At 42.8% G+C, this 23,045-nt stretch overlaps 1 protein-coding gene and 1 non-coding gene across 4 annotated transcripts in view; both read left to right on the top strand.

Annotated features, from left to right (window-relative positions):
- RGL1 (ral guanine nucleotide dissociation stimulator like 1) overlaps window positions 1-23,045 on the top strand; it is a 205,325-nt gene that overhangs the window by 159,882 nt on the left and 22,398 nt on the right. For all 3 annotated transcript variants that reach the window (XM_039881255.1, XM_039881256.1, XM_039881257.1), the window contains 7 exons: window positions 3,761-3,945; window positions 7,100-7,224; window positions 8,690-8,905; window positions 11,888-11,991; window positions 15,107-15,191; window positions 20,120-20,209; window positions 22,740-22,826. In XM_039881255.1, the coding sequence (XP_039737189.1) occupies window positions 3,761-3,945; window positions 7,100-7,224; window positions 8,690-8,905; window positions 11,888-11,991; window positions 15,107-15,191; window positions 20,120-20,209; window positions 22,740-22,826 (892 nt within the window). The remainder of the gene's footprint in view (window positions 1-3,760; window positions 3,946-7,099; window positions 7,225-8,689; window positions 8,906-11,887; window positions 11,992-15,106; window positions 15,192-20,119; window positions 20,210-22,739; window positions 22,827-23,045) is intronic.
- On the top strand, window positions 21,554-21,672 carry LOC120617836 (5S ribosomal RNA). Its single transcript, XR_005657071.1, has one exon. It is a non-coding gene; the product is annotated as a 5S ribosomal RNA (ribosomal RNA).

Genomic DNA, 23,045 nt, shown 5'->3' with positions numbered 1-23,045 from the left:
ATATAATTTAATCCATTTATCTAAAAATCTCCGTATGCATTAAAAATCTGTGGTTTGAGCATAATAGCAGCCTAGGTGCTCTCCTTTACTTTCTTACTCTGCATCACCTCCCCGAAGGTTCCCAGGTGTGGCTCGAAGCTTTGTACTATTTCCCTGTATCTTTCAGCTAAGGCATCTGCCTAGTATCTTCCAATCAGGTATTATTAAGTGTGATTTCTGTTTGGCTAAGAAATGAAATAAGTGTAGCAAATCTCAACGTACTCCATGCCTCCCCTCCCTTCCCAGTTTTTAAACAGGTCTCCACGTCCCTTGAATGTGTTTTGCTCTCTCTCACTGCAGAACCTTTGCACACGCCGTTGCCCTAGTCTTGGCCCTGCTAACTCCCTTGAACCTTGAGACCTCGGCTTTACCATTAGTTCCTTGGGGAGGTCCCCTCTGAAGCCCCGACTAGGTTAGCTCTTTCTATAGATAAATTCTTTTGGGATGCTGGACTCTCTCCTCTTGTGACAGTCATCACATAAATAGTTCTTGTGAATATGGAAAATAAAGGACACACGATAGGTATTAGTTTAACTAGTGAATTAATTCTCCCCAGAGGTCTATTTTCTTAGAAGGAAGCATCTGAGACGCTGTATCAGTCAGTTCCACACAGTAACCTCTGAGCATAGCATGTCTTTCTTCTGCTACGGACGTTTGCAGTAGGTTGGAAAAGGTTCACATTCTACAAAGTTTTGCACGTTGCCAAATATGCCTGAGGTAGAAAGAGCGATCTTGGCTGTCCCCTCTGCCGTTTGGCCCCCCGCCCCTGGCCGCGGACCCAGCGTGCTTGCTCGCATACATACCTCCTCTTGGGACTGGGGAGTTTTGCTCTCTAACTCACCAAAGATTACTTCGGAAAAGGAGGTCATGTACTGGCTTTTCTCCTTACTGAGTTTAGATTATGTCACAGTCTTAATCTTTCTATTTGGTTTCGGAAATTACTTCTTCAGTCTTCACAAGTCGAATATTCAAGAGTCATGTCTTGCAGTCCCTATTACAGTTTGATGTCTCTGAGGTTGCCTCGGGGGTGTGTGGAGGGGGGTGCGGGGGTGAGGGGTGGGAGTGCTGTTTGTTCGCAGTGACTGTCTTCCTCCAGCAGGCCTGGAGCCACACATGTCGCAGCAGGGTCTGTACTTTGTGGAGTGTCCATGCAGCCCTGAGAAACGGTCAGATGTAGAGGTAGTGGATGGAGGGGGGTCTGTAACATACTATTCAGTCGGGAGAAGAGTCTGCTTTGCTTTATATGTATGTACATTATATCTATTTAAATATGTATACGTAACCATAGAAAAGTCTACAAGAAGGTACTCCAAACTATTAACAGAAGGTTGTGGGGATGGGATTAGAGTGAAGGGGGAGTAAATATTTTGCTGTTTTAGTTTATACACACTTATAATATTTCCTTTTTTACAATAAATAATCAGATTTGTAATTTTAAAATTAACAATTATGGGGAGTAAAGGAGTAAATGATACATTATTCTATTTATCATCTGTCTTTTACTTGTAAGTTTGGATTTCTGCTAGGTTTTCTTTTAAATTATGGAACTCCTAGGGGTCATTAGGGTAATTGGGTCGCTGGTCTCATTGTTGGGTGGATGCTCTTTTATTTTTATTTTTATTGTGTCAAGTGTGCGAATTATCCATTTATGTCTCTTTTTTTTCCATCAATGTCATTGGGAGAGTATTCTCTCTTCGGAATATTAAGAAATATTAACCAAGTGGTAGTATGAGTTAACTCACCCATGCTTTGAGAAGTGAAAACTGTTCTGTGAGAGTCAACCTGATCTGTGCAAATGTCACAGACCTATGTGCCTACCACAGTTCTGGGCTCAGGAAAGAAGGGAAACTACTCATAGGGAAAGTCATATTCCTTATAAAAATCAAATATTAGAATGCCTCTTTCTCATTCTTTCCTTTAATTCATGATATTTTGTTTTGTGAGGGCTCTCAAAAATAGAAGTCCATCGCTTTGAGGGGTTAGGATTTCAACATATGAATTTGGGGGGACACAAACATTTATACATAATAGATGATATGACAAGTAAACTGAATTGACAGTTCACTGACTAAAAGTCCATTAATTTCATCTTATTCATATTTTCGATTGGTCTCAGAGCACAGATTATTTTCTTCTAGCTTTCCGAAAGTGAATAAAACTTCTTTTAAATCTTTTATTTCATCCAGACTAAAGATTCAGAGAGTATTGAGTTCTTTCTACGGTTTTAAATTCTAACTTTATTTGGTGGTTTTATGTCATCTATTTGCAATGTAAATATGTGAATATTATAGTTCCAAGTGCCTTCATGTTCCCATTACTGAAACAATGATATCCGCAGCAGTGAAAACGGTTAATAAATTTATTTTTCTTCTGTCTGTACTTCAATTCTGAAAGTTAAGTATTAAATTGACTTTAGTTGTGTTTATGCCTTGATCATCGTCCAGCTCCCTGGTGTGAGGTTGTTGCGTGTGAAATTTAGATGCACCTCTGAAAGCCCAGCCTGCAGTTTCACATATGTGGATAGTAATACCTATATATGAAATAATAGTCTCTTCAGAGTTCATTAGTTAGAATAAACAATTTGTTTGAAGTATCATTAGATAATTTTAAAATGTGCTAAACAATTTTTTTTTCAGCTGAGACATTTTGGTTAGGTCTTTAGCTAAAACAGTGTGACACATCTCTGTCAATAAAACACGCATTGATAAATTTATAGTCCCTGCCATCTTCAGTGAACGCACCTGGGCTCTGGGGGTGGCTGATTATTAAAGAGGCAAAGTACAGTATTCTCCATGGGACACAGCCTAGCATGTTCCTGACTCAGGGGCATCTGTAAAGTCTTCTTTGAATATGAAGCATATAACAATAGTACTCAAAACGTTTTATTCTTTTTTGTCAGTCAGATGTTTGTCTTTCATTGAGTGAGGAGCTGTCCCCAACCTAAAGACAGCTCGATTCTTAGTAACGTGTCCGGAGGGAGCTGTGCCGACACAATGACCCCTGGCTCTTTTTGTATTCTGGACCTTCTTTTACCACAGGTGGACTCTGCTGAGCCATCGGAGGAAATCACCTTCACCATGGCTTTGCTTATCAAGTTTTTCTCCTTTACCTTTCAAAACCTAACTTCTCCACTCATCCTATTTCTCCCACTTGAAACATATTCTCCTTTTATAATTTGAGAAGCAAAAGGATGAGAACATTTTGGGTTCATATGCTGAAACCCTGGTGATCTTTGTGAAATTAAATTTATGCATTTATCTTTTCCAACCTCGGTTATTCCTTTCATCAGTTGGATTTCTAGCCTACTATCAGTCATTTAATTCCTAAAATGTTAGGACAGTAGATTCTGTGGTCTCTAATTTAACTGAATCCAGTGTGCAGATTGCTCTGAAGTTGCTTTAAGACTTAATAATTTTTTTTCTGCATGTCTTTTTCTATTCTGTATGGATTTTTCCAAAGCTTATAGTCCTTTTTTTTTTTTTTTTTTGATTTATCAGTCTTTCCTCTGCTCCTCAGCCACCGCTTAAAATAATAAAATGTAGTCAGCTTGTTTTCAAATGCTTTAATTTCATCGACATTGCCAGGAAGCTTAGATGAATTACCTGTTGACCACCTGCCCAAGTTTCCCTGGGATCTGCCTGGGCTAGGTCCCGGTGTCCAGGCCTTGTCTAGAGTCCCCGCAGCCAGTTGGGTGCAGTGACTCTCCATTTCTGTTTTTCAGTGCAATCGCCTCTATCCTGCGGGCCTGGCTTGACCAATGCGCAGAGGACTTCCGAGAGCCCCCTCACTTCCCTTGCTTACAGAAACTGCTGGATTATCTCAAACAGATGATGCCGGGCTCAGACCCAGAGAGAAGAGCACAGAATCTTCTCGAGCAGTTTCACAAGCAAGAACTGGAGACCGACAGTGAGTACTCGCCTGATTCCAGGGAAGAAGCCCGATTCTGATCCGCAACCTCCACGTGAAAGAAATATTCTCCCTACACCTTTTGAACAGGAGACCTTGCTTTCCCTCAGAAGGACAGGCTGCCAGGGGATTGATTGATGGCGGGTGTAAAATTCTCGAGATTATTCGAGTGCTGATTACAGAGCCCTAGAGTTTAGAGCAAAGGGGAATGAATATTCAGACCACCTAGTTTGGCTCCCTCGTTTTATAGGTGAGGAGTCTATGGCTCGGAGAAGTGAAGTAATTTTCTAGGGTTTCTTTTAATACCATAAAGACGATGATCTTTCTGATGGTCTTGTCTCTTTCCTTGTGAACACGCACCATGGTGCCCCTGAGTTTGCTCTTTCTCATCTGCCTTATAATGGCCCCTCCTTCTATCGAATGGAAACCTCTCACAAACAATGACCCCCATTCAGGAGGCAAGGAATTACACCCAGTTCTGCCCCTGCCCTCACGAAGGCTGGGAAGAGGTGTTTCTTCTTCAGCCAGAAAGCATCACTGTAGTCCGTCCCTGGCCAGGGCAGATTTCCGGTCATTTAGTGTCTCTAATGGCCTCATCAAAGGAAGTTTCTTCGGCTATTTTTTCCTATTGGAGGAATCGACTGCCTATTTTCAAGAACAAAGGAAGAGCCAGTACCATGGGTTGTGGGGTGCTTGGAACTCTCAGCCTTTGAAGAAAGCCAGAAAGAGGTTAGGACAGGCTTTTGGCATGACGTTTTATCCTCTTCCCGGGGTGCTGGGTGATGGTTGCCATGACAGCTGACCTACTTGGAGCCTCAGACAGGCATTTCCCTGAAGTGACGCCTGATTTCCTCAGTGGGGGAAAGGAAATGGTTCCTCCACTCCGATAAGGGAAGCTGCCTCAGCGCCAAAGAAAATAACCTTAAATTCCAAACAGTACCTGTTGAATTTCTTTATTTATGGGGGACCAGTAAAGGGGAAATGCAGTTGCATCACCAGACTCCGGACTGCCAAGTACTCTATATCTAGATGACTTCATCTGCCAGGAATGTTTGAATGCCAGGGGCACACCACCCGCCCCCTCCCTGCCCGCCGCTGCCCAAGCCTCAACTCCCTTCAGGGCCTCCCTGTCTGTCTTTGTGCTGGAGTGGAAAACTCTGCGTTAGAGCCCAGCTCTCCCCAGGGGGCTGCCCCTGGCTCCCCGCCTAATTGGGGAACTGGTGGGACCAGTCGTTCATTGTTTCCTACTCAGGGACCCGGAGGCAGAGCTCATCTAGCAGGCCGAGGCGGGAGAGGGAGGTTGCGGGACTCTGGAAAGGCTTGCAGGCAGTACCCAAGAATGAATTTTTGTCTAAGTGTGGAAATTTTTAATCAAGAAAGCTCAAAACTCTTTGATTATTAAGTACAGTTATCATGACTGAAAAGGAATTTTAGGAGCTTGGTTTCCACGTGCTGCTTTTATCCCATTTCATGCCGGCAAAAGCAACGAGCTCTCCTATGTGTTTTTCACAAGTGAAGTCTTGCTTCTGGTTTTTACTTATGTGCTTCTGGAAGAGAGTCGAAAGCAGAAACAGTGAAGGCATGGACTGGGCCCCAGAGAGAAGGGACCATGCCGTCTCCATTCACAGCAACATCCAAGGCACATATCAGGCCGCCGTGGCGTTTGTTGAATGAATGGGAAGATGGAGACTTCCCACACATACTCGGCTGAACTGGCTCAGCCTCTGCATTGCCGAGTGATGGGGATAGATGTATATAGTAGCTCCCAGGAGGGTTGAGAGGCCCATTCTGAACCTTTGTTTGGGATTTCAAATGTCTTATTCCTCCACTGGATGAGGGAGTTCCAGAGTTCTATGGAGAAAAGTAGTGAAATGGGTTTTATGTTTTCTTTAGCTCATGCATGTTGGGGTCCCAGACTCCAGAAAGGCAGGGATCCCCTTCTACCTGCTCCAGTCATAACCCCACCCCATTCTCATCAATACCTTCAGCTCTGGGGTAAGGAAGCCGGCCTTCAACCATATACCTGTCACCGGCGTCGGCCAGGACGCGCATGGCTCCCCAGTAGGGGAAGTGACGTCGAGTCCACTCTCGATACCCCCTAGAAAACTAAGAAAAGGCCACCCCAGCTTGATCCAAGATGCCTAAAATTCTTTTATTCTACAAAGAAAGAGAGAGGAGGCTTAAAATATAAACATTCTGGGGGGAGCAGTAACACACCGATTTAACTTTCTGCTAAAATATAACTGAATACAGCTAGTTTGTTTGTTTGTTTGTTTGTTTTCCTTTAGAACAGATTTAACAGAGAGAAGACCAAGGAATATGAAGGAGGATGAGGTTGGGAAATAACCCAGGAATCGGGGAGAGGTTTCAGGGAAGGGAGGCTGGGGAGGCAAGCTAAACTTCATCCAATTCCAGTCTTCCAAACCGGAGACCAGAGGTCTCGTTCCATGTGCCGAGCCCTTCAGCTTCTGATTGGGAATCCTGGGTAGCGATGGTAGTGATTTTTACTCAATTCCTTAGTCTGTGCCCTTCGATGATCTTATCTATAATAAGGCTCAGGTGAATTTAGTGTAAGACTATTCTGCTTCATGCATATTTAACTTTAGGTGGAAGCTGAATGCTGCTCCAAGTATTTTGAGAATTCTAAAGACGTTTCAAGATTTCTGAGGAGTTCATTCTGATGCCAAAATGGCCTGTCTTCTCCCCTGAGCTTGGGCACCTTCATGCCCAATCCTTCTAGAATTCTGGTTATAGATGGCCTCCTAATAATTAAAAATTGCATACTTGGGATTCAGGAAGCAGTTGGGCTAGTCCTTGATTTGATCAGGGGGTTTTGAGGGAGCCCAAGGCGAGGGTAACCCCTGAGTATAGCCCAGCTTTGCTTCTCTAGATTTTACCTAACGTGGCTTTGTGCTTGGCCTAGGAACCAGAGGTTTGTCAAAGACGTGAGGCCTCTGAACTTAATAAAGACTAAGAACAAGCAGAGGTTGTGAAGGCCTCCACGCCACTCAGATTTATTGTGCTTGCTGTTCTCTCCCTGTGGGTTTTCTGAAAGATTAGCCCTCTCTTCCCTAAAAGAATGTTCAGTTTGACTCTATAAACTGAGTCACATACAGTGGCACTAAATAACTAATTTTTTTCCATCTATGAACAGCTGGGTTTCTCAATGCCATCTCCTTCAGCCTGGAAGAGGAAGAGGAACTGGAGGGCGGAGGGCCTGCCGAATTCACGTGCTTCTCAGAAGACCTCGTGGCAGAGCAGCTGACCTACATGGATGCCGTACGTGTTCTCTTTGTGCCTCGGATGTGCTTCTGCTTAAAACCTGGGGAGTGACAGTACTGGCGGCCCCAGGAAGACATGGGGTCACGTGATTTAAGTCTTTTAAAATCCTTGAGGGAAGCCGTGCCTGTAAATGCAGAGTGAAGATGTGACTTGAATCAATCATCTGAATAATTCAGGCCTAACTAAGCTCTTCTTGCAATTCTGGGTGAAGATCCTTTTTACTTGGTGCTCAATACACAGAGAGATACAAGAATTTTAATCCTCGTGAAACAAAATCTACTCTGTCCCATGGACATTTCTCTTCCTTTAAACTCATAAATATTTCAAGATCCGAACTGTTTATTTGGAAGATTGTAAAAGGGTCAAAGTATAGGTTAGGATGTAATAAATTCACCGACTCCACATGCGACTGTATCTGGCAGCTCATTTCCACATGGGCTTCTTGTACCTTTGAAGTTTGAATATTTTTTTTAGCTGTGCACATTTGATTACGTCAGTCCCATTTGATAGCTCAATCTTAGCTGGCAAATATCAGTTAAAGAAAAACAGACTATTATCAGTTATCACAATGGTTTTGGCTCTTCTGCACATACTGCTTTGAAGAAAGCAGCATAAAAAGTGGCAGAGAATTTCCATCTAGTGAGCAGGCAAATCAGCGCCTCAAAGTACATCAGATGGTCTGTATAAAGTAAATCTCTCTTTTATACAAACACTTACACATCTTGTATTGAATTGTCGTACAAACGAGGGTCTGATTTGTTCAACACATTTGTTGTCATAGTTGTGCCACAACTGATAGCATAAGAGAAAGATGGAAAATGTCCTTAGTTATGACTTTTAGACGAAGACCTGGAAACCAGGCTTCAAAGCCCTCTTTCTACCTTTTACTGGGTGATGCTGACTAGCTTTTCCTTTCTTCATTTTGCTTTTTACTTTCTTCATTTTAAATAATGCTTTTTACTTTCTTCATTTTAAATAATGTGAAGTAGTGACGTCGATGAATGTCACATGTATTGTATTTTGGTGGATCACTTGTCAGGTGGTCATTGAGCATTCATATGTATTATAGATAATTCATGATCGTGAGTGCTCAGAACACAATGTGGATATGATTATGAGGTCAAAAGGATCTTAGCCATTTTTTTTTTTTTTTGATTAGTTGTATGGATTTTCTTCTAAGACAGAAAAAGCAAAATGTTTCAGGGCATTTAAATTTCCTTTTGGTCTTTCTGTTCCATCTGTTCAGTTGAGCAGATTTAGAAAGAACACGTGGGCTTTTCTGATCAATTAATATGTTAATTATGTACTTTTGTCTATTGAAATGAACACTGTGAGGCAAATCAAGTAGAAAAGGATTATTTGTCCAGTCACAAAAATACCAACTCACAGATGACCCAGATGATGCGCTTTGCCATATAAAATGTCTGCTTTGCCCTTAAAGTCAACTTCTCTTTTGTTCTAGCAACTGTTCAAGAAGGTAGTACCTCACCACTGCCTGGGCTGCATTTGGTCTCAAAGGGATAAGAAGGAAAACAAACATTTGGCTCCTACCATTCGTGCTACCATCTCCCAGTTTAACACCCTCACCAAATGTGTTGTCAGCACCATCCTGGGAGGCAAAGAACTCAAAACTCAGCAGAGAGCCAGGATCATCGAGAAGTGGATTAACATTGCTCACGTAATTGCCTTTTAAAAAATGCTCTTTGTCTTAAGTAGATATTGGAGACTACTCCATCGCTCTGTTTAAATAGTTTATCCATTTGGTCGAAAGGCAATTGAAAGACCGTACGCGAGGGCCCATTGGGTTTTGCTGTTGTTATTGTTGTTCTTCTGAAGTATGAAAGTTGCCTTTCTTAACTCGGGAGCTTATTTATCTTCCCTCTGTGGGAACAGTTGTCCCATTGCTCACTTCTTTCTGCTCGCAGAGCCCCACAGTGCTGCTTCTTCAGGGGGAGACATTCCGTCGGCTTTTTCCTTTGTAGTCACAGACCGAGTGTTGGTTCTGCCCCGTGTTCAGTAAATATAAACTGACAGTCGAGTGTCAAACAGACTGCTCTTCAACCCAGAGTGATTCCGCGTGCACTTCATCTCCGGGAGATTTGAGGATCTGGTACCTTCTCAGAATCCTGAATCCTTTTTCTAAAGGACTGAGATACAGAGATTTCATATCAGTCTGGGGCTTTTCTGAGGGGCTTATATCTGCAGTTGGAGAAGCAGAGCCTGGTTCCTTGGCCTGAATCACATTCTACTGAGTGTCAGTCTGGTCTCTTGGATCAGCTGCGTACGTGCCATGTGACCTTCACGTATCAGCATCTTATTTCATCGCTGAGAAAAGGTGAACAGTATTTAGTCAGCTGGTCACCACGTATTTCATGAGCATCTACATGTGTGTAGGCCACAATCGTATACATTTTGGGGCTGCAGGTAGGATAAACGCAGTCGATTAAGAGGAGTAGGGCCCTATGAGATAAGTGCCGCAAAAGCAGAGGGAGGAAAAATCACTTCCGACTGCGCGTGACCAGGAAGCCCTCACGGATCCGATGACATTTGACTCTAGCTTTGGATAACAGATGGAATTTTTGGTATTTTTTTTCCCCTAGGCAGAAGCAATCACATCAGCTAAAGCTATGCAATTAACAACAATTTTGAAAAAGAAGTATTGCATAAATATCCTGTTAGTTCATGTTCTGGCCTATATGGGTCATCCCTCAACCAAAACACATTTTGCTTTCTATCCCATTATATATATATAATTTATGTGATAATAAGAAATATAAGTTAAATAATTTGTTGAATAAGTTAAATATAAGTTAAATAATTTGAAGTATATTCTAGATCTCATAGCACGTGCTTAAAAGTCAAGGGTCCTTATCTTGGTGATATAGTTTCTTCATGTTGAGTATTTGTGCCCCTTGAAATTGCGTAGGCCAACTCAATCAAGCCGCGAAACTCACAGGTGGTTTCCTGCCAAGATTTATTTTACTTTTCCCGCATTATAACCACAAATTCTATCGAGGGGATGTTTGAAAAATGATAATTTTACACACAGAAAATATTCCTGATCTAACATTACTATGTTTTCTTGGACTAGCTTAACTGCTATATTTTTACTTTTGCATCATATCTCCTAGAAGGATACCTCCTTTTCTAGAAATGGGGCCAGATGCCTTTTTTACAACTTTAAGCCCTTAGCTTAAGCCTCTTTCTGAATAATGTGTTCCATATGTTTATTATAATTTGCATGAAATATCTGTGCCTGAGTTCCTTTATTTATTGCAAGTTTCCTGATTTTTAGAGCATAACTTTTGGATTCTGAACCTTTGTTGAACCATGCTCTCATGGGCTTGGTTTCCAGACTGACTGTAATTCAGTGCTAGCGTTCGCTCTTTCGTTTTAAATAAGGGGAAGGCATTGAAGCATTAAAAAAGAGTGGGCATGACTTTTATAAACTACTTTGGCATTTACTGTAAAGAAAATGTTTGGGGTTTTGTTTGTTTGGCGTAGTTTTGAGTAGCCAGATTTTGACATGCTACGTTAGAGAATGCTGTTTTCCCTTTATATTCAGGATTAGCATTACTTCATGAAATGATGTTTTAAGCAATGTGCCTTTATGCCCAACCGCTCTGAGATCTCTTGCCCCAGATGCCCTGCACAGAGCTAAACCTGTGCTCACACGGCATACTCAGTTGTAAGCAGTGTTTGTATTGTAAGCCCATATGCCTGTATAAGCATCTCCTTTGACATAAGGCATAGTGTACTCTCTCCATGTCGCCATCTTCCCCATGCCAGCCACGCACGGGACTCTCCCCCTGACTGTTTTGCTGTCCTTGCCATTCATTCAGCAGGCCTTTGACTCCACAGTCACTGGCTGCTGAGGCTGTAGACTCCGTGTGGTAGCTTGAGTTTTGGGATCAGGGAGCCTTTCTCCTTACCCAGAAAATGACATCCAGAATGTTTCCTGTTGTTTTTTTTTTCCTTCTATTTTGTTTTAAAACACTGCCAAAATGAATTTAATTTTAAAAGTCCAAGTTATTTTAGAAACATTTGAAGTATCAAGGTGTTTCTGAATGTTTATGATTGTGGCACAAGCCAATTTGAAACTAAATGAATGTGTATAAAAATATTCCCCCTTGGCTAGGAGCATAAAAGCCAAAGTTCAACTTGTGGTGAATTTTTATTGCCAAGTTATATACACCTCTCTGGACAAGGGTTGGTCATGGCATGTTCGATACCATCTGACCTCAAAGCGGCTGCTGCCCAATTCACTTTGTGAGTCTACAGGATGTAGTGGTCTCTCATGTGTATTTTTAGGGCATCTGTGAGCTTCCAGCAGAAGAAGGCTTGCTTTCTCTAGCATAGCTTTGCAGACTCACCTCCATTCGTGTTTTCACTAGGAAAGCTGGAAGCTATAAAACTGTAACAACAGCGCAAAAAATATATTAAAGGAGAGCAAAACAAGTATACGGTGCCAAAATCTATAAAGCGTTTCGGTGACTGGGGTGGGAGTAGGGAGCCACTTTTTGATGTTCGGTATTTATACAGCTGCCTATTTCGTGGTAAGAATTCGTAGCAGCTGTGATACCTCTAAAACAGGAAACCACTAACTCACTGTATTATTGATATTTAAATGCCTTTTATGTTTTAATCACTCTCCATACAGGAATGTAGAATCCTGAAGAATTTTTCCTCCTTGAGGGCCATCGTTTCGGCACTGCAGTCCAATTCCATCTATCGGTTAAAAAAGACTTGGGCCGCGGTCCCAAAGTAAGTTCCCAAGTGTCTGCTCTACTTTCTTTGGCTGGGGTGATTAGCGGCTGCGTAAATGGTGTGGGTCCTCACCTTCAAAGCGCGTATTGTATAACGAGAGAAGCATATTTGAAAGCCTGTGTGTGCTCCAGTAGGGTGCATTTTATATGTAATCATTATTGAATTTGTCACAGGGCCACTGCAGAAATCACATCCATTCTCAAAGTGTGCCAAAGCCAAGGTTGTTGGCTTTGGGGATGACTTTAAGGATGTGCTTGCTTATTATCTGGATTTTGAGGGCTAAGTTTGCTGAACAAGGAAGTGATAGCGATTTGCCATTATTTCTGGTTGTTTTTCAGCCGCATTCCAAAGCCCGAAGGTATTCCAAGATGCACAGATAGGACATTAGTTCTTGCTGTTCATTAGGAATCCATTTAGTTAGTTTCTGCTTTAGGATATGAAAAGCTATCTTAGTGATCTTACAAGTCTCTAAGTGTTCCTTACCAGTTAGCTACATTTACTAACTGGCCATATTCTATATTAATTTTCTTAGTATTTCTCAGTGTCACCTTTGGAACAATGAGCAATTTAACATCCTTATTATTTCACTGTCGCTCTTTCCTCCATTTCCAGAGCTTCCCTTGTAGACCAGAGAACTTTCTGCCAAAGAGGGAAAGGTGAGGAGGCAGCTCTGGTCCCACGTCAGTGCAGATTGAGAGGCCCGCAAATGTGTCATGGCTACAAACAAGGCCAGCTACATTCAGCAAGTCTGCCTAGGTCTGAACTAATCAAAAGTCAAACTGTATCAGGGAAGAATGTCTAAACTGTTTATAGTCTGTACTGTACACAGTGTAGTCAGTTTCAGGCAGGAGAGGGGCCAGCTGGCTCCCTCGGTGGGCTTGCTCTTGCGGAATCAGTGGGTTTAGTCCTTAGAGTGGAAGGCATCGAGCTCAGTTTCATCAGTTCACTTAGAGTTGATTAATCTCGAAGGGACTGACATGACCCGAACTTGCAAGAGACCCAGATCGGTAAACCAGAGTTTCATAAATTTACACTGAAAAGTGAGTGCCAGAGTACTCAAGCTTCCTGATGAGCTCATATTCTCAATCAGAGGACAGTTACGTGGGGTGAATCAGATTATTTATTGCATAATTCTGTGATGGATAAAGAAAAAAATTGAAGTAGATGGTCTTAAAGCCTGGTGTTACAGAGCTATAGAAGCCACAGCCGCTTGGACTCAAAAGCTCATTCTCTGTTTAGGATACTGTTATCAAACAATAGCAAAACCGACAGATAGGCTTTTCAAAGTCCGATGCAATTATCTTGATTACTACTCTTTTCTTGGGTTCTTGCTCCTCTTCACGAGTTTGAAAAATCAAGGCGACTGTGTGTGTGAAAGAGAGATTAGTTGACTGGTTTTTGTCGGCACATAAACGCTATAAAAGATATGGGCCATATAAAATTATTAGATAATAGGCCCTAGGGAACTTGATGTGAAAATCGGATGCGTACAGAGAACTAATCTTCGATACCCGCCGACTTCAGCTCCTTCTCCTCATCACTGCTCCCCAGCTGTGGCGTCGAAAGCAAAGGGATGGTCAGATGTTAAAATGCATGTTTGCCCGATTGCAACCTTCTCTGATTTCGGTGAGGGGTAATCCTGTCTTTCTTTGCTGATTGATAAACAGAACACTATGGAAAGTCACTTAGCCAGCCAAAGGTTTCTTCCACGGCAAATTTGAGGCTAAAACACAAGTAAAAAAATTAGTGGACTTGTATGTTGATCTCCTTGGTTACCATATGAGAAAGTCCATTCTTCCAGTTGATTTTTTTAATGATTAAAAAAAATTCCCACAAAAGAAACCTCAGAGCTGCATTCTCTACAATGTGTGTGTCCGGTTTGTTTCTTAGTTGGATGGTTGGTTCATGTTTTAGCAGAGATGCTACAGAAGTGTCACAGTTCCTTAGAGAAGACATGTTCATATCAGCTTTATGTATTTTCCATTGCTAAATTCGAGGGACAGGGTTAGGATATCTTATTTGGTTATCACTTTCCCTATAATCCTCTTTGCTAATAACTTTCAGAGGACAGAGAAGACATCTATTTCTCTTTATTTAGGCCCACGTGTAATTAAGTTCTTAATTACTTTTTTCCAAACTATACATAGCTTTAATGGTTTTCTTAATTATAAGAGCAATATTACACTCATTTTGAAACAAATAAGTTCTTAATAATGGCTTTCTCATGATAATGAAAATGCTGGATATATGATGATATTGCCCCCGTGAATTCTTTGCCTTCAGAGTCGTCCACTCCATTATCCTGGAGGGGCGTGTGGAGAAAAGCATGAGGTCGTGGAGAATGCAGTGTACTAGACGGGGAGAAGGACAGAGTTGGCGCTTTACAAACGCGATCCAACTTTCACTGGATCCTACAGAAAACTGTTAGTGTTTCCATTGTACGGATAAGAAAATCGAAGTTCGGGAAATAAGCAATTTGTCTAAAATCACTTGGGAAGTGAGGGGAAGAGTTGGGATTTGAACCCACCTCCTCTGCCTCCTCCCTCTGTCCTTATTCTGCCGTCTTCTCTGACTCGAGAGCGAGAATACTAGCCTGTGCTTCAGGAAATTTGGATTCCATACCGGCAACTCTCAGTAGTTTTGAGTGGAAAGTTGGGCAAGTCCCTGACCTTGGCCAAGGGGACGAGCCAAGATAATTTCTCAGGTTCCATGGGGCTCTGTGTGAGAGTGTATGTGTGTGTGCGCTTGTATGTGTTGTGAGCGCATTGTGTGCACGTGCGTGTGCATGTGAGTAGTGTTAAGACAGATTTTTTTTTAACTTGCTGAAGAGAGCATGTCCCAATTGAACAACTTAATGCCCCGAGTTGACAATCCATTTTTATGATTATAACACATATTTAGAAAATATCCCTCTCTTCCCACAGGTGAGCACATCCACCTTTTTAAAAAAAACTACCCTGCTTGACCAAGTCATTGGCTTCATCTGCTCCTCCCGCCCACTGCTCCCGAGATCAGTATAACCCCCTGGTAGCCATGGGTGCTGAGGACAGCCGAAGGTGGTAGCCTTCTCCTAACTCTTCATTTGTTAGTGTTTCCTTAATCTGTCTTACAGGGACCGGATGCTGATGTTTGAAGAACTTTCAGACATCTTCTCGGACCATAACAACCATCTGACCAGCCGGGAACTCCTGATGAAGGTGAGGCTCTTGGTGAGGGGACCGGGCAGCACTGGCGACAGCTCTGGAATCCATTCTGGGAGGAGGAGCTCGGGTCCCCTTAAATTCCTCCAGTCCCATGAGAAAGCCTAAGGTAACTGGAAGGCAGCCTTTTGGGGTTTTGCTTTCCATGCTGAAACTAAGAAGCTCGGGACTGAGAAAATTCAAAGTCCAGCTTCTTGGCTTCGCTGTTGTGCAACTGGATTGTGAAACCTGTGCTCACGTGCATCCCTCTTAACAAGCTGCTCTGCAAGGACCAAGTGCTGGCAGTACGGTGGGTAAGAGGCCCTGGAATATTCCTTCTCAGCAAAACGTCTCCCAGAGTGATAGAGGCCGAGCCAGCAATTCCACATCCTTTATTTGGACTAAATTGCTCAATCTGTCAGTCAGCAGTATTTATTGAACATCAAGAGTGCTGATTCTGAGCTACAGGCCCAGGAAAGGTGTAGCGTGATTCATTTTATTGCTCCAGACATTTGTTTCCTATCGAATATTTGTAAAGTATTAGACTGGCCTCTGGGAATATGAAGATGACTAACACAGATCCTGTTTTCAAGAGTTAACCTTCTGGTTGCTGGGTGTAGACACTCCACAGGAAGAAGTCAGTAGTCAAATAAAGGTACAAATAACAGGTTGTAAACAATGATCAGAGGGGAACAAAGAGGAGACACTACCTTCAAAGCCTTTCTATGAAGTAGACTCTGTCACCCTCATTTTGCAGATAGCCAAGACTCAGAGTGGTGAGTAACATGCCCTACGTCACACGCCTGGGAGGTGGTAGAGGTAGAATGTGAACCCAGCCTGATGAGATCCTAAAACCTGTGCTGTTATCATGTCGGCATAAAACTGTTTCTTCTGATCACTTGGGAGTAGGGGGCAGGGCAGATCAGGTAAAACTTCATAGAGGAGATAAATCAGTCATTCGACAAGTATTGATTGAGCTTTCACTGTAAGGTGATTACAGAGGAGGGAAAGAAGTGGACAGTTATAAAATAGTATGAGATGCACCACCATAGGGGGAAGCCCCGAACTGGGCGGTTAGAGGATATGTCTTTGTCCTTAGTCTCTTTTTCTGTAAATTGGAGACAATAATATCATTTAGTCTACTGACTTCCTAGAAGTGTTTTGAAGATGACTAAGATAAAATATTTGAAATCACTATGCAAATGTAAGGTATTTTTAGTATGTGGAAAGCTATATACATAGGAAACCAAAGTATGTGTAATAAATGAAAATAAGATATAATCTGTACATGCAAGTTGGGGCAGATGGAGTAGGAATGGAAGGCAGGTTACTCAGCAAAGGCATCTAGTTGATGACAGATTAGTCCTTCCGATAAGGGTGTCTGTTATGGTCATCTCGACTGTTCTCCTGAGTCCTGCTCATCCCTCAGGTCCGATTAGGTTCCTTCCCACGTGCCCCCATCATTTCTCTGTCCTAGCACTTCCTGTCTGCTCCGCTGGAATTGCCTGTGTACTTCACTTGTCTCCCTAATGGCCTGTCAGCCTTTTACAGGCAGGGACTGGGTTTACCTTTTCCACTGTTAAATTGCTAATGCCTAACACAGTGCCTGCCACGTAACGAGTGTTCAGAAACTATGTCTGACTGCATGAACTGATGGGCCTTTTAATTCACGTGACTTTAACAGCTTGCCCACTATTAGCCCTTGTCAGAGTGGCTGCTATAAGAAGGGCAGTTTACGCTGATGCTTGGCTTCGGTTTGGCCTACCTGCTTCACTGCACACTCAACAATGCTTGCCGAGATCTTGTTACTACTCCCTGCCTCTCATCCCCCTGGATTTACAGACTTTAAATGGAAACTCATCTGGCTGGAAGGAGATGGCTTAGTGGTCTCCCTGTCAGTAATATGAAGCTAGACTAACTGGAGCCACACATTCAAATCCCAATAGCTCTGAGTCATCCTTGCAAAGTAGATAAATTGAATACTGTGCAAAGCTCGTTGCCTGGTGGCAGTCTTCTGGCTGAAACCTTAGAAGCAAAACTATATCTAGACATTAAAAGTCCCATAAACCTTTCCTAACAGTAGAAGTTTATCCCCATGCTCAAAGTTAGATTTCTTATATATGGCTCAGATCCCAAAGAAATGAAAAACTTGGCTATGAATTCATGGGGTCTGTGCATTATCATTAATGATAGTGGAATGTTTTGGGCAGTGCGTATATATATTTAGGTATCTTTCCAGTCATCTCTGTTGATCATTCTTTAATATGCAATATATAACTCTGGGTGTTAATTCTTAACACAGTTATAAAAAATGAAATCAAGGTATTTAGGTTCTCAAAAAAACCACTGTGAAAAATTGCTGGCCTCTGTTTCTAATATGCCATTCCTGGACTTATACTGATTTGTAGTTGGGTAATCTTAGTCTTAAATGGCCTCTCTTCTCTTCTACTTCTGGATAGACATAACATGCCACTTCTATAATATTATGACTGAGGCAACTAACGATTAGCAAAACCTCTGCTCTTCCTTTTAATCATTGGGAAAAAATGTTTTTATTTTTCTAAAAGATTATCTAAAACCTGTAACCCCCTTATGATTTCTGTCACTTAGATAATTCTAAGCAGGTTAAGTTATAGAATCTACAAATTCCAAAACAACAGGAAAGCAAAATACCACCAAATCTTCTTGGTTCTTGGGACTCTCGGTGAGAATTCTTCCTGGTTGAATTAATACAAACAGCTTCTAGAAAGGCCCAGGAATTTGGCTTGATGGAAATCTATTGTCCAGTGAAACCCCAAAACACACTAAAGTCAGAGCTGGGGCCGGAGATTGCGAGGGCTATGAAGACCTATTCAAGGAATTACCATTAGGTTCGGAGCTATAATTTAACCAACATTTATTGAGAAGGATCCATTGCCTGTTGCCCCCTAGTAGAAGAGACCCCTGTGAGGCCCAGGAACAGGATGGGGAGGGCAGCCAAACTCCACTAAAGATGGAGATAGAAGGCGAGACTTAGGTGAGAAATTTGCGCTGGAGAGTGGGAGGTAGTGGGAAGTTTATAGAGGGAGAGATTTGGAATTTATCCAAAGAGATGATGATTAAGGTCTTGGGACTGGATAGTATTTCCAAAAACATGAGTATAGTGAAAAACAAGATGAATTTAGCAGAAAGAAGAATCGCTATGAAAGTATGAGCGTGAGCAGCGAAGGAGGCAGGAAAAAAGAACCAGGGTGATGCAATCACAAAACCTGTGGGGAGCTTCGAGAAGTTTCCAAGGGCTGGTGCTGTGAGACATTGCAGAGCAGAAAATTTAGGGCTAAGGAAGAAAAAACTCAAACTCTTGGATGCAGCAAATAGTGGATTTTCAGTTGACACCTCATTTGAAAGAACTGTACTAGTCAGTTATCTAGCCAGAGATGGATTCTCCTTCTCACGAAATCATGAAGTCATGAAATCAGCAAGTCTTTGAGCTTCCTGTCTCAAGCCTTTATCTTTCTACCAATGAGGAGGTCGTCCTAGATACTCTTGTAAGATCCCTTCCATTACTATTATTCTGTGATTCTCAGGAGCCTTTTAACTTTTCAGAAACTTCTCAAGAGTTTGAGGCATATCTGCAGTAATTTTCATACATTATAACTCTGCCGATGATTAAGAAAATGGACGGGAACCAGAAGGACCTACCGACTGGAAAGAGATGGACAGTCTCATTCAAGTCAGCCAGAATCGATTTCTCCCTTCAAGCAAATTCTCAAGAATTTGGGAGGACTCACAACCACCTAGCACAGGAAATGGCACATATTAGGCCACTTTCATGCATCCCCAGGAAAATCTCTGAATAGAAGATTATTAAATGATAACTCTCCTGATTGTCCTTTGTTAATAGGGAGAATTAAAACACATACAGTGAGTCACTCTGGGTTCTGTCTCCAGTGATATACCTGGTCCTGGTAGGTGAATAAGGCTGATGAATACCAGAAGATAATTGATGCCTCGCTGCCATCAGAAAGGTCAAGTCACTGAAAAAGATCCTCTTGTAGTTGTACAGTAGTGAAAGTCACATGCAATGGTAACATAATAAACCCAGAGAAAACTGACTAAGGGAAAACTAGAGGTTATACGCTACTGAATTATGAAATTTGCCTCCCATTCATACAGTTCCTGGAAAATGAGAACAAGGCTCTGAAACCACAAAACTGAAAACACTCTGTTCAGTCAGCAAACTCAAGATTAGTCATTATGTAGAAGAGTTTAAAAGAGTTTGTTGTTAAACAGACGGGAGGAGAAAAAGGACAGCCATCTGTCCTCAGGTGCCCAGAGCAAGGATTATCTGTCTGTAAGAATTCCAGACCCAAGAGGCAGCTTGAGAGGACCGATCCGGAGAGGAAAAGGGAGAAAAGTGTATGAAGGCCTGGCCCTCATGGATTAGTTCTGTACCACAGTACTGGGCTTCTTCAGAAAATGTCCGGTACAAAAGTTTCATTTCGCTAAGAAATACCACAGAAATAGTCTCTTTTCTCTCACAGAATGCTGGCACATGCACTTCAGGCCAAGATCAAGAAATTACAAAATGTCCAGGGAAAGAGATCTTCATTTCTAGGACTCGTCTTTACTTTGAGTAAAATTTGGGATGTGTAAAAATGGCGTCCAGTTCCAGGAATTGCCTGCCTTGTATTGACAATTGATTTTATAACCAAACCAGGGGCTCTACTTACAAAGTAGGGGGAAAACAGGATAATCCAAGGCCACAGGGTTTTATTACAAATAGAGCACTTGCAACAAGCCAGGCACGTATTTGCATAATTCAGCCCAGAGCCTGATGTAGCCCTCTTCGGTCTGCACAGCGTTCAGATGGCTATGCAGAGAGTCTGTACCAGGAACTAGCTGCCATTTCACTCTTTCCGGTGTCCTTCTCCATCACTCTTCTCTGTGTGTGCTTCGTTTCTTAGGAAGGAACCTCAAAATTTGCAAACCTGGACAGCAGCGTGAAAGAAAACCAGAAGCGGACTCAGAGGCGGCTTCAGCTGCAGAAGGATATGGTGTGTACAGCCCTTGGTCTTCTCTGAGGCCGTCTGCAGGGCGTCCATGCTTTCATACAAGTTCTCCTGTCCCTTACCTCGTTTTTACTCAGCCCCGCTGGGAGGTCTGTAGGACAGATGTTATGACTCCCATTTGACCCAGTGGAGAATGAGCACTGAAAATCAGAAGTCGTGGTGTTCTCCGGAGCATTTTTTTCTTTTTGGCGGTATGGGAAAGTCGGCAGCAGGTAGACTTCCATCCCTCTTACTCTATCCGCTCCTGCACTTCGAAGCTGCTGCTACCTTGGCCTTGAGGCCTCCTGGGCTTCAGTTCCCTGATGGGAATGACACTGTAGTCAGCTTTGGACACACAGTGGCTCAGGACCTGGGTGCTGAGGAAGGAGCGTCTGCGCCCGGGAGGACTTGGTCTTTGTACTTGGGGATCCCCGATCCCCTCGTTTGTTCCAGAGCCTCTAGTCGTTTTCCAGCTCTCCTTCCTATAACCCCGAGGACTCAGCAAACCCTTCTAGGTCTCCGATACTCAAAGGGGTATTGTACCTCCCTCCTTAAGTCGTTACGATCTTTAGCTTTATTTTGTAAAACGAACAAACAAACAAAAAAACCTCTCCTAACTTTTAGCAAGAAGTTGGGAAAACCAGAGAGAGATTAGAAACTGACAAAGTCTGCATAGTCCCTTCCCAGCTTAGGGAGGGTTTTCTCCTTCTTTGGGAAGCTGGATATAAATCAGGAACATTTTTGAATGATAGGACTCTTCTGTAACATAAAGCCTATAAAAAAATCCACAGCACTGCAAACCTTTTTAGTTGTTCAAAGACAAGTTAAAAATAGCTGTTAAAAAAAGATTATTTTAGTTCAGGATGAGACCTTGTACACATAATGGGGAAGGACAAACTGCAGCTGACAGTGAGTTCCTGAAGGACAAAACCCTCCTTGTGAACCTCACGAAGCAGCTCTGCTGAGGAAACAGCCAGCTTCCCGTCCAGCAGCCTGGTCTTGCCCTGGCTGAGACTCTGTTTTCTTGCTAGAATTTCCATAAATGCCTCAGTGGGATTTAGGATAAAGTGTCCATGGAAGCCCCTTTTTCTTTTCTTTTCAAAATGGTTAGTGCCCTGGTGGCTTTCTGGAGAATAGAGATTATTTCAATAAAAATGTGGTGAAATTAATATAGTATGTACCTGTAGTTGAAGTATTTCTACCTTGACTTCCAAGGGTAAATTTTTAAAAAATAAGTTTTTGTTTTTTGTTTTTTGTTTTTTTTAAATTTTGGAATTTACAAGTAAGTTCCAGATAGTTCCTGTGAACTCTCACCCAGTTTTCCCCTTGTTGACATCTGTAACCATGGCAGTCTACGGCCATGCCACCCTGAACACGCCCGATCCCGTCTGATCTCGGAAGCTCAGCAGGGTCGGGCCTGGTTAGTACTTGGATGGGAGACCACCTAGGAAGACCAGGTGCTGTAGGCAAAAAACAAACAAACAAACAAATAAGTAAATAAGTAAATAAATCAAATAAAAAACATAACCGTGGCACAACTGTCGATACTAAGGCACTGACACCGGCATACAGCTGTTAACTGAAATCCGGACTGTACTGAAATTTCGACGCTTTTCCATTAGCATTCTCTTTTCTTCCGGGAACCAGTCCCGCCTACCACGTTCATTTAGCTGCCATGTCTCCCCAGTCTCCTCTGGTCTGTGACAGTTTCTCAGTCTTTCCTTGTTTTCTGGTCTTTGACGGTCTTAAGAAGCACTGTCCTAGTCCCCTTAGAACGTCCCATAGTCGGGGTGCATCTGTCTTCCTGGTGGTTAGACTGAGGTTATGGGTTTCGGGGAGGAATATCACAGAGGTAAAGTGCAGTTCTCATCACAACACATCAAGGAGTGGATGACATCAGTGTGACATCTGGTGTCACTGGTGATGTTACCGTCGATCACTTGATTCAGTCGGAGTTTGCCAGGTTTTCCACTTCTGAGTCGCCATTTTTCCCATTCCCTCCTCTAGTCTTTGGAAGTGAGTCACAGTCTAGCCCAAGGGGCCATCGTAAAAGTGACGTCCCCTCCTCTTGTGGTACATATTCTCCCCCAGTGTGCAGCGGTCCACTCTGTCACCGATGGCGAGGCCATCTCTGTGCAGGGCCATTCCAGACCCCCTGGAGTGGCCACTCACTCTGGAAGAGAAAAGCTGTCTGGAACGTGCTCACCCAGTCTCCTGGCTTTGAGGCTCAATTTTCATAACTTTGAAAGTTATATTTTAGATGATGGAGTTCCTGTCTTATCTGTGTAGGAATTTAAAAAATTTCTTTCATGGACATTAGGACTAACGGTCCCAAATTAGGCCTCGAATGGTCCAGAGTTATGCGCCAAACCCTGTCGAGGCTTACCTGGCTATTCAAAGATCGCTGCTGCCATCTGCGAAGGGGCACGTTGCTAAACGTAGCCACAGCAGCCCCGTTTTCTCCAATGTGGAGGTTGATGAAACGCTTCAACTTGTCAGTAACAACCAAGACCGTGTCGCTGTGCTTGCTCTCCAGGGCGTGATGCAGGGGACTGTGCCCTACCTGGGCACCTTCCTGACCGACCTGACCATGCTGGACACTGCTCTTCAGGACCACATCGAGGTGAGTTCTCTGCAGGTGCGGGAGCTGGGCCTGCAGCCTTCTCGCCAGACACTCAAGAGAGAAAGTTGCTTTTATTAGTATCCGTCGAGGGCCCATTACGTATGTGGCATTGTGTGCCATGCTGTGAGGAACGCAAAGGTGGATAACACCAGAAGCGGCGCACAATGCAGTAGGAGGTACATGTCAAAGCAGGCAGTGATCGATAGAAATATTAAGAAT

This window comes from Pteropus medius, unplaced genomic scaffold (genome assembly GCF_902729225.1).
Source record: "Pteropus medius unplaced genomic scaffold, Ma_sr-lr_union100, whole genome shotgun sequence".
Taxonomy (NCBI): Eukaryota; Metazoa; Chordata; class Mammalia; order Chiroptera; family Pteropodidae; genus Pteropus; species Pteropus medius.
The sequence above is the reverse complement of the archived record's forward strand: the minus strand, read 5'-3'. Positions and strand labels throughout refer to the sequence as shown.